Source organism: Ambystoma mexicanum, chromosome 1q (assembly GCF_040938575.1).
Source record: "Ambystoma mexicanum isolate Mex_15411 chromosome 1q, UKY_AmexF1_1, whole genome shotgun sequence".
Lineage (NCBI taxonomy): Eukaryota > Metazoa > Chordata > Amphibia > Caudata > Ambystomatidae > Ambystoma > Ambystoma mexicanum.
Window position 1 is genome coordinate 849,933,862 of NC_090922.1, and position 12,068 is coordinate 849,945,929.

The 12,068-nt window shown below is 43.9% G+C and overlaps 1 protein-coding gene across 3 annotated transcripts in view; it reads right to left on the bottom strand.

Moving 5' to 3' along the window:
- LOC138537982 (coagulation factor XIII B chain-like) overlaps positions 1-12,068 on the bottom strand; it is a 1,433,866-nt gene that overhangs the window by 532,272 nt on the left and 889,526 nt on the right. For all 3 annotated transcript variants that reach the window (XM_069641496.1, XM_069641495.1, XM_069641494.1), the window contains one exon: positions 1,192-1,392. In XM_069641496.1, coding sequence (XP_069497597.1) covers positions 1,192-1,392 — 201 coding nt within the window. The remainder of the gene's footprint in view (positions 1-1,191; positions 1,393-12,068) is intronic.

Here is a 12,068-nt window from a genome sequence, read left to right on the forward strand (position 1 = left end):
CTGCCTCCAATACCGGGTCTGGCACCGGTCTGGTTCATTGGGGACTTACCGGTGTATTCCGACACTGGAGGGACCTGTAAGTCCCCATTGAACCAACCATTCCCCATTCCCATATGAGCCCCTGTAGGGCTCAATGGGAATGGGGAGGGCGCTAATAATGGGCAGCGAATAGCAGACCCATTATGAGCACCCTGGTCCCTTAGCGGGACCCGTAAAGGACGTGTGGTCAGACCACACGTCCTTTACGGTTCCCGCTAAGGGACCTCGGAATTGGGCAGTAAGGGATTACCGGCACCGGTCTCCTTACCGGTGCCCGGTATCCCTTACCGCCCAACTTGTAATGACCCCCCCCCCCAGTCTCCTATATCATGTATGTATTCAATGTCAAAGGGTTCTACTTTTTGTTTTGGCCCTGTAATGAATGGATTTTTATCTGTTGGAATGTTCTGTTGGACATTATGGCCTCATTACGAGGTAGAAGGTAGCCCTTTACCGCATTCCAGGTCCGGGTTCTCGAAATAGGGACTTACCGGGTCATTCCAACCTTGGAGGACCTGGTAAGTCCCATTCTGAGAACCATTCCCCATTCCCATTCGAGCCCCCATAGGGCTCAATGGGAATGGGGATGGAGCTAATAGCGGGCCCGTTATTAGCTCCCTGGACCCTTAGCGGCTCCCGCCGTAAAACCAGGCGCCCATAGCGGAACCCGCTAACGGACCTCGGAATACGGAGGTAAGGGGTTACCGGCACCGGCATCCTTACCTCCAACCTCGTAATGAGGCCCTATATGTATGTTATGACATATAGAGATCACAAGCATTTCATGGGCCTCCATAGCATGCTTTGTAAACTGCAGGCTTCATGCCACAACTGCTGATGTAGAATTTTAGAAGTACTTAATCAGCCAGAATGGCTAACAGCTCACTTTAAAGTAGTAACATAATCAGCGGTCTGACAGGTATCACGTTGTTTGAAACTGACCCATTCCTTGTGGGGCTGACACAAGATCATGCATATAAGTGTACAAGGTAGTGAGCAACTGCGAAAGCCAAATTACCCTTTATTTTTTTAAATTAACTGTAACATGAAAAACCACCAGCAAGATGTTTGGCATTCACTACATTTCATAATGTATACCTTGCTTTGCTGCAGGGAGCAATCCCGATTTTAATCACAGCCAGAAATACTCACCCCTTCTGATACATCTGGGATGCACTATCTGTCCTCGATTGCACTGTAATCTGAACGGTAATGTTTCATCCTTTATATAATCGGACGATGTGCAGTCGAATTCTATGAAGTCTCCATGTTCCAAATAGAATTTACTATCCAGGGACCATTTAAGCCTGATATTGTTTGCAGCCATTTCGTCGGGGCGTTTAGTGCACGGTTCTGTCAAAGACACAAAGTAGATTGTTAAATTACTCCACATGCTTCTGAGACATCATTAAAAGAAACCCGTTACTTTTGCATGCCCTTTGTTTTTAGACATTCAGAGGAGAAATTCCTGCGTTTCTTCGTGATGCTCTGCCTGGGTCGCATGAGCCCTGCTACATGCCATACTTCTATCCTCCATGGAGTCTACTAAAGTGTCTTGTGTGGCTAGCGCTGGCACCATTTGAGGCTCCCCGTTGCTTTCCTAACTTCTGAACAGTTTATTAAACCAGAAGGAATTCAGTTACCTGGAGATTTTGCATATCGAAGTGCATGCCTTGTGAAACATCTATAAGGGCCCGGGAGAAATTGGGTCCTCGAGTACCTCGAAGCACAAAGGCAAAATGCACCTCCACCTCTGTCTCTCCCAAGAGAAAATGTGGATGGATTTATAGTCTAAAAAGTCTATTGGTGCACTGAGGATTTAATGAGTCTGTTTCACTGGTACCCGCCCTCATCACTCAGACAGAGTCTCTGCAATGAAAGTGAGCCGCTCTCTCTACAGGAATGACAGTCACTGGTACTTAGCTCACTCACTGTGAACTGACATTACTCACTTGCAGTGAGTCTCAGCCACTGGAATCCTGGCTCACTTCCAGGGAGTATGTCTCACATACTACACTGCAAGTGAATTCCATTTGGTGACAGGAGTTAGTGCTCGTGACCTGTCGAATGGGGAGTATTCATCAGCCCAAGCAGGAGCATGTGACAGAGTGAAAGAAGTTAGTGCAAGGATGGTGTAGTGATCCCACCTAAGAACAAGGTGAAAACAGACGATGGAAACGTATGGCACTTATGAAAGGAAAACATAACATATATGTCATTCCAGGTCCGCACAAGGCACATGTGTATTCCTTCAGAAGAAATCTTTTTTAAACCCATCATGAAAATGTTATGTGCAATAGAAACACTTGATACACAACATACCAGGACCACATCAATGAGGCTGAGCCTTATGTGGTGTGAAACTACCATAATTAGAAAATGGTAATCTCATAGGCGAGTAGCAATGACACTACTTTAAAATATTGTGATATAATGGGAATCTTTTTTCAAGTACAAGTTAATATAATACAATACAATGTGTGAGAAAATTAACTATTATATTTTGTTTATAATATGCAAATGTCCTAAGGCAGCAGGCCAAGCTGGTGAGTGTTGCCATTGAAAATTGCAAATCCACATGACATTTTCAACAGAGGCATTCTTCTTTGCCAAAACCATATTTTATTTATTGCGCATTTGTAAGACGCTTTATACAAGAGAATTGTGTTATTGTCAATCTGATTTCCATATTGCCCGCCAGAAACAACTATGCTCATGTGCAATACCTCGAGATAATTGCAATTTCAGTTTCAATAGGGCCATGCCCTTGCTGCCATTATCAACGCAATGGCATGCTAGATTTCGTAGGTAGTCAAACAGATTATTTTTTTTATGTCAGATTGACATTGGCTCCAGAAAATGATCAAGTTCGTTTTAAGAGTGTTGTGCCCTTGTTGCCCACAGCGGCGTATATTGACATTGTACTTTCTTCAGTGATCCAGCAAATGACCCCACCACTTTCACTTCTCCTTCGATGTCCTTTCAACAGTGCCTTGGCAGTGGGGCCCTAGTCAAGCACATTGTCAACCAAGAGTCTCCATTGAAAAGCATGATTAGAACAGTTTCGCTTTGCAGCCTAAAATGAACAACCATGCTAGGTTGAAGCGTGGCATGCTACTGTGGCTCCAGTTAAGCACATTATCATGCTACCATATTGTCTCCTCTCACAGTGCTGGTAGCGCTGTCAGCTCACCAAGGCTAAACACAGTGACGATGTTAAGATAGATTTAAGGTACACAATAAATGCACGAGGAAAATGCTGAGCAGTTAGAGCAGGTCCAGTTAAAACCTAACAAAACAACATTCACGTAACTTAAAGATATTTATTATGAAGAAAACTGTTAATTAATGATTTGTTGCGGTGAAGATATTTGTTCTATTCTTTGTCCCTCCTCAATCAATCGCATGTTGGAATTAGTTGAAAAACACCGCTAATGTTTAACACTATAATGCTAATTATGAGACTCAGCATTCTCATGTTTGCAGCTTCTGATTTGTACGCACAGGAAGTTGATGATTTTAGACATGCAGTTTGCATTGGTTGCGTTGCATTATAGACAGCAGAATCAAGTTTTGCAGCTGAAAAAAGGAGGCTTGCAGCCCTAAGGGGCAGTGCAGTTGCTGAAAACAGATAGTAACAACGAAAGAATCATGGTGTAACCTACAACCGGGGATATCTCAAGAAATAATTTTAAGAAGGGCCTGAAAACTAAATTAGAAACGCCAACAGCTATTGAGTCACGTGAAAGGGGCTTTATCTATTTGTATGGATTCATACATTTAGAAAACATATTTTGAAAAACTTGGGATTGGATTAACACCTTAGAAGGAGCAGCGAAAAACAAACTCACCATGCACCTCCCATAGAACTCACAAAAAATCAATGAGACGATTGATTATTTGAAAACATTTCCGGACAAAAAAACGCAAACTACTTTCCTAAGAATTTGCTTAAACCTTTTGAAAACGAATGAAATACTGGCGATCTGAGGCAAAGCAGCCAAAAACAACTGTCACTTCTGAAAAACCAAAGAAACGGTGGAAACCCTAAGACATTTACTCCTAACATGCAAAGGAACAACAAACAACAGAGAATCCCACATCGGCCACCTATTTCAAGACCCACGAATATTGGAAGAGCAATATTGGTGGGACCGCTTAATGAGAGGCAAGATGACAAAAGGAGTGATTGCAGAAGTCCAATTTGTTGACAGCCTACAACTGGACACACTAACAACAAACTTACAGGAACAAGAATAAAAACCAAATCTCAAAACTCAGAAAGGAACTTCAATAAACAAACGCCAAAGATGAAAAAAAAACACTTCAGGCACTCAAGGACAACTCAAAAGGTGTAAAAACTGCAATGTTCAGTTAAACCACGAATAAAAAAAATGTAGAAAACATATTTCACTAAACAATGTGATTTATCAGATATTTCACCTTTTAGTTTTGGTGTGTATGTGTGATCCAACTATGTGCTGAAATGATTTGCATGGGAAGTGAAGATAGGAAGAAGATGGCATGTGAGTAGGGACAGACCGCCTGCAGATGTTCATATATGTGGCCATCTCTCCCATGGCCATATCAAAGCCTATGGGCATTCCTTCTCCCTGCTACGCCCCACCCTGCTTGCCTCACTCCCACTGCACTCTTCTCTCAGACCTGCTACACCCCCACTGCCTGCCTCACTCCCACTGCACTCTTCTCTCATACCGGCTACACCCCACCCTGCCTGCCTCACTCCCACTGCACTCTTCTCTCATACCCGCTACACACACCCTGCTTGCATCATGCCCACTGCACTTTTCTCTCATACCCACTATGCCCCACCCTGCCTGCCTCACGCCCACTGCACTCTTCTCTCATAATCATCTGCATGTCACAGCGCTCATTAGCAAGCCTATGGGATGTGCAACTATCTGACACTTAAGAGAAATGGAAAAGTGAAGCCTGCCGTTGCAGGGGGCAATCATTATCAGCATCATCTGTGTGCTCCCTGAGCCCCCAAAACATGTGCTGGCAGCAGAAAATACTGTTTTTCCCCAACATTTTCATTACATTGTTTTTTTGATGTGTGTGTTTGGGCCTTTTTGGCCAGAAACAGTGCTTGTTCCAGTGGAGAAGTGTTTTTCTCTCGCTCTCTCTCTTTCTCCTACACCTCTACGTCTCCCACACTCTATCTCTCATATTTTCTCTCTCCCCACCTTCTCTCTCTCTGCCACATACCATCTCTGCTCCCACACACCCTCGTCATACACACTTTTCCCACCCAAAAATGCACACTTTCTCTCTCCCTCACACACTCCTCTATCTAACGCAGCCTCTGTCCCACATAAAACACACAGCCACTCACCAACGCCCACTCACTACCCTCTCTCTCCTACACACCCACACACCCATTCTCTCACCACTGTACCCATCTTACCTCTTAATTCACCCTGGTGCTTCCTGCTCTGGAATTATGTTAACCCTCCCAGCAATACTAAATCTGTGGGGCACATTTACCCACCCAGCAGAATTCCCCTCCATCACCAATCTGCACTTCAGCAGTTACCAGCAGAATGGCTGCGCTGGCTCTGCAGAACGCCATTCCCTTGCATAAAAACTGCATTTTGCAGATACAAAAATAATGGCAGCGCTGTCTTTGCCAAGCACATATGAGGCAATATGGAACATGGAACACCCCGAGAAAGGGTGCCAGTGTGTTCCTTATGTGCACCCAAGAAAAGAATTGAAAAGCAGGGCTCCTCTGCTGCTAGCTCAAAGTTTCCCATTGAAAAAGGAAATAATTTACATTTAAAATGACTGCGCCCGTATGCTCTTGTCCACCGTTTTCAACAGTACACAGTTTTGTTCAGTGAGACCCAGCTATGTCCATCCATATTCTGGTTGTGCTACAGGAAAAGGGGGCATTTCTCAATGAATGACAGGCTGTGCCAGGCAAGATCTGTGAAATAACAAAGAAACTTCTCTCTCAGCCGTACGGAAAGATGCTTGACCTTTTGCAACAGAATTTCATAGCCAAACTCTTCAAAAGAAGCCCTATATTTCTGTGCTTATGTCAATTTCAGTGGACCTTTGCCTTGAACAGATTTCGGTGTATGAGAAAACGACTAGGGCTGCAAATAATGTTTAGAATCTAGATGTAAGAGAAAACCACATGGGAAGTGACAGCAAAAGGAAGATTCGCCATGTGTAAAAATTGTTGCTTTTTACAAACAAGGAAATGTCTGTTTGAAAGTAAATTGTGGAATTAAGGCACTGGGCCTCATTAGGAGTTTGGGGGTAGCCATGCCGTTTTTAGCGGCATGGCTACCCCCAAACCGGGTACCGACTTTAGCAGCCCGTTAATTCCCATTCTCGGGACACGGACCCGATACATCCCCATTCCCATTTGAGCCCCCATAGCCATTAAATCTAGTTTAAGTGAAACCTTTCCTTTTTAAACCGATTTTCTCTGTTAACTGCTTTTATTTTTAAAACCGAATGTACTTTCCCTTTAAAAATCTCATCCAGTCATTCATCTAGAGCCACTCTTTCACTTCCATATTATCCTGTGATGTGCATCTATCACCCAGCCTAAAAAACGCTTTCCAATTCTGTCTATTTCACCCGTTTTTCCAAAAACCTTTTGGGTAACTGGGAAAAAAGGTAGAAAAAAACAGAGTCCAGAAAAAATGCAAGTGTGGCAGTACACATTGGTAGTTAGTAACACCAAATAAATGAGGCACATTCTCTGTTGTTTGAGGAGTTCGAGAGTGACTCAGCCGGTTGGTATAGTCAAATAAACTGAGGCAGTACCTCTAGTTTGCGAGAACGGTTCTAGCGGTTAGAGAGTGGCTCAGTTGATTAGTAGAGAAAAATAAATTGAGGCAGAACATGCAGTTTGTGGCCCTGTTACTAGGAGGTAGATAGCATCTTTGAAGGTTGGTTAAACCAATAAAATTGAAGCTAAACAAACACAATACTACACTCTGGTAGGTGACCGGGCAAAAGAGAAGAACAAGGGGGGGGACAGGGGCAGCTTCAAGAGTTCAGAAAAAAGTGCTGGACTGGCTGACTGGTGGAGACAAACAAATTGGGGCAGAACCTCATACTTGTGAGTCTAGTGTGAGATGCTGGCTCAGCTGGTTTGTAGGACCAAACAAATGGGGACAGACCCTCCAGATTGTAGGTGGGAGACTAGAAAGTATAGAGTGGTTCTGCTGGTTGGTAGAGTGAAATAAACTGAGGAAACAACTCCAGTTTGTGGGTGAGATACTAGGAGTTAGAGAATGCCTCTTCTGATTGTTAGAGCCAAATGCATTGAGGCAAATGCTATATTTTGTGAGTGTGATACTGGGGGTTATAGGATTACTGTGCTTGTTGGTAGAGTCAAATAAAGTGAGGCAGTACCCCTAGTTTTTGAGTGAAGTAATTGGTTTCAGAAAGTACCTCTCCTGGTTGGTGAAGCCAAATAAACTGAGAAAGAACCAGTCCAAACCAAGCATTTTGTTGATGAATGGGAACAGGACTACACAAAGAGGGGTCATGGACAACTGGGAAAGTCATACAAAATGCAGGAGTGGCTCTCCTAGTCGGTTTAACAAAATAAATAGTTGAAGACCCTCCACAAAATCCTGTGAGTGCAGTAGTGATAGAGAAAAACAAGGTAGAAGCTCCAGTTTGTGAGCACAGTTCTAAACGTTAGACAGTCCCTGTGATCTTCTTTTAAGCACAATAAATTGAGGCAAAACCTCCAGTTAATAAGTGCAGTACTAGTAGTTAGAGAGTGGCACCACTGACTGGTAGAGACAAATAAAGTGAGACAGGACCTCCAGTTTGTGTGTGCGGTAGTAGGAGGTAGAGAGTGAGTCTGCTTGTTGATCGAACCAAATAGATTGAGGATGAATTAAAAATATATATATTTTTACAACAGACTCAAGCACCTCAGAGTAACTAACAAGAATGAGTGTTGCATGCTTATGGAGGTTTGCAGGCAGAGCCCATCATACAGTTGCAGACGTTAGTTGTTCTTAAATGGCTTTCCTTGCATTGAGACCAATTCTGGAGATATATTCAATGTGGAACAGTAAAGGTATATAATTATTTCAAGGTATATAATTATTTATTTAAAAACACACTCATTGAAACACTCCAGCACTATTATTGTAAATCACTCTAAGCACATTTACTATTATTATATATACACTCCTTATTCCTTATCAGACAAGTCTTAGTTAACACCACTTATTTTGAAACAGAGGTGAGCACTTAACTATAGATGGCACTCCAATAAGTTAACGAAAAAGGAGGGAAAAAGGCAGAATGTAGGGAAATACACCACACTAATACTTAGGAACTCTTAAGCAAGGCAGGAAAGTCAAAAGTTACTTGTGAGCCAAAGTCCATAGGCCGGGCCCACTCTTGGAGAGTGCACTTTTCACAAATGCACCCAAGATCACACAAAGACAACAGGCTTAAAAAGTCTTGCAGGGAGTTCGGAAAGGTTTTAATTAGGCTCCGAAAAGTTTAGCCAGGGTGTCCCAGGCTAACCCAGGGTCGAAAGCCGGGGGCTAAATCTACCCCGTACAGCCGGTTGCAAGGGAAGCCAGGCGGAACACGGTACCTTATGTGGAAAGGATCCTCCAGCGGGGGCAGTTGTTCCTGGCAGTGGGTGCAAGTCGCGGCGTCGTCCAGAGGAAGAGAAGATCTCGACGTGGAGGAAAGATGAAGGTCGTTCCACTGCCAGGGAAGAAACCAGCCGCAGAGTTTTCCAGTTAAAGGTACTACCCTTTGATTCGCGGTAGTGGTAAAACGTGGTATCCCGGTTGCCGGGGTGCTTGGCACAGGCAAGAGGGCCACGAGATGTTTCCAGGAAGCAAAAAAGGAAGCAGACTGGTTATCCCCACCAGTCGAAGGAAGAAGACTCTCCGGGCTGGAGATCTCCTCTGTCGTTGGGAAAAGTGGTGAGACGGTTCAGCAGGGCTCCACCGGTGGTGTCGTCGTAGCAGGTCGGCTCAGCTTCTCCCTCGTCGGATTCTTAGGTCCTGTGGCGACTTCTAAAGTTCCAGTCCCCAAAGCCCTGCTTTTATGCAGAAAACCCCCATTCACTCAGCCTAGCTGTCACTCAAACATGCTAAGTGGTGAGCCGGTCGGCTCACCACTTGGGCTAATGAGGACGGAGTGCGACTTGAGTTGCCTAGGCAACTCAGTCGAGGGTGCCTAAATCCCCCTCCACCCCTCCTAAGTACCCCAGACAGAGTGGCACCACTTTGGAGGGCTTCTGTGGAGAAAGAAGCCCGCCAAAAAGTTGAACAAAGGGCTCAACTTGGGTTGGAGTCACAGAAGCGAACACAAACGCCATTTTAGAACCGAGTTCTGGCAAAAAATACCAACCGGAGGATCAATATTAAATAAATAAACCGCGGTATGTTCGAGGCTATAGGAATTAAATAATTAAAGTTGGTAGCCTCGAACAATGGGAAATCCCATAGGGATATATTCGCGGTCGGATATAAAAAGTAGTATCCACTGCCACCAGCCAAAACTCGATCAGGGGGGATGGAGACGTGCCCCCTCGACTAACAGACCCCGGGGCAATCGAATTGCCCCGGCCTGTACGTCCACAATATGATGGTTTCTACTGGTTCTGTTCAGAATTTGAGACTAGTAAAGTCAATGGTGACTTTACATGCCCTGGGAGACAGTAGTCAGTCCCAGAGTATGGAGTCTATACTGGCGGGTCACTATGACACCCCTGTGTTACCTCACTGAGGGTGCTGTGTAACACACATCACAAAAACACATGAAGCCCTATGGAGTAAAAGACCCCATAGCCCATAAAACACATCTAGAATCGAAGAGACACACTCAAATCATGTCCAAGAGTGAGGGTAAAAGAGTCTCACTCTTGGCAGGAGAAAAAAATAAACCCCAAAAAATCCAGCAAAGCTGCTGGGGGACTCAATAGGTTAGGAAATTCAGCCTAAACAGAGAATTCTCCCTAACAAGGTCGGGGGCCGCAAAGGGACCTCGTAGTAAGGCGTAAAGGGGTTAACGGCGCTGCAACCTTTTACGGCGCCGTTAACCCCTTAACGCCTGGGTCGTAATGACCCCCAAGCTTGTATTAAGAAACCTAGATCAACCACAGCTGTCAGAGTCACCACCTTTGCCAGTACCCACTTTTCCCACTGCACAAAAGATCATTGTGATGCCCCTTGAACTAGTTTCCGAAGTTGCAGATGCAGATGGGCTTCTTAATGCCTTAGGATTCTCCTCTTGATGTTCTCCACTAAGAAATTGCAAGTATGCCTATAACTGTTTTGGCATTCTCCTCTACCTGCAAAACGCAATATGTGCCTAATACTGCTTTGTTGTGTTCTCACACATCAAAAATGCACTTAGTTTTCACTTTTTAATCCTACTTTCTACTCCACTTACAAATCACATGTGGGGTTCTCACTGCCATGCCAACTATCTACAAAATGCACATGTGCCTACCACTGCCTTGCCATTCTCCACTGCCTATAAAATGTCAGAGTTCCCAGTGTTTTGCCCTTCTAAATGCAGGTGGGCTTCTTAGTGGCTTGGCATTCTCCTCCATATGCATAGCTAACCTGTTCCTAAGAGCTACTCTCAAGTTCACTTCATAACCAAATCAGTTTACTAGGTCTACCTTTAAGGATTTTCAACTAGTAACTGTAATAGGTATAAATAAACACCACGCTAGTTTCAGCATGCTGCTCAGGATAGCCTTTGGAGCTGAGCACCCCTATGCAATGTTGTAATCCTGGGCACATTCATCTCTTCACTCTCTTCTGGATAAGTGCTACTGTGCTCTAGCTCAAGAATGCCCCACTAAATCCACTTCTAAAGAAACCATTCCTGGACCCTGGCAAACCAGGCAGTTTTCATCCTCTATCGCAGCACACTTTTCTGCCCAAACATATAAAAAGAGTAGTAACATACCAGCCTACTCAGTTTTTTTCAGAAAATAAGTTACCGGATCTTGGAATTTAGACCAGACAGTAGAACAGAATTTGTGATTACAACCATTTTCAACAATATGATGGAGCTAACAGACATTGGCAATTCAGGAGTATTGGCGCTATAGGTCCTTTTGGCAGTGTTTCACATGGTCAATTATCAAATCTTGTTTGAAAAGCCCAGTGTCTTGTGGCCTTGGTGACACTTCCCTGAAGTGGGTTGGCTAATTTCTAACTTTCTGTGCTCAATTGGTCAACATGGGACGATTTTATTGTTTCATCGGTCTATCATTTAACATGCAGTTTCCCTCTGAGGTCTTTGCTGCTGCCACTACGCTTTAACATCTATAATAAACTCCTGTCAGACTTGATCTGCAGGTTTTATTTTTTTATTTTCTGAGGATACCCAGATCCTGATCTCCTGATCTCAATGGAAAATATAACATTAAATGGAAGGACCAGATCTCCTTCAAAATTAATCTGAACAATATAGAGATAATTGCATTCACTGCAAATTAGAATCGCTGGGATCCCATTTTCCGACAGATCAGTCTGATTATTCCCAGTCCTAGTCCATCAGTACATAATCTAGGGAATATTATGGATTCTGATTTGACATTAAAAACTCAATTACATGCTGTAGTGAACCCCTGCTATTTCCATTAATGTACATTTAAACATCTACTCCCTCTTCTCTCTTTTTCACACAACTTCATGGCTGTGAATGCCTGTACATCAACACACCTCAACTATGGGAATAGAGTCTATGTGGGCTTACCAGAAAATCCACTAGCCCAGCTTTGGAGAGTATAGAATAGTGTCCCAAGACTCATCTTAAAAACAAAAAAAAATACATCTGTGTCTCGGATTACACCAGGTATAAATAGGATTTGGTTCAAGCCCATGTGCTCAGTAACAAAGACATTCATGGCAGCAGAAAAACTGGTCTTAGCGCCTACACCTTTACCATCCTCAATACCACCTGGGAGCTCGATCCAGGTGCCTAAATTCTGTGCTGAGATACCGGAGGGTAATGATAGGGGGAACATTTTCTTACAG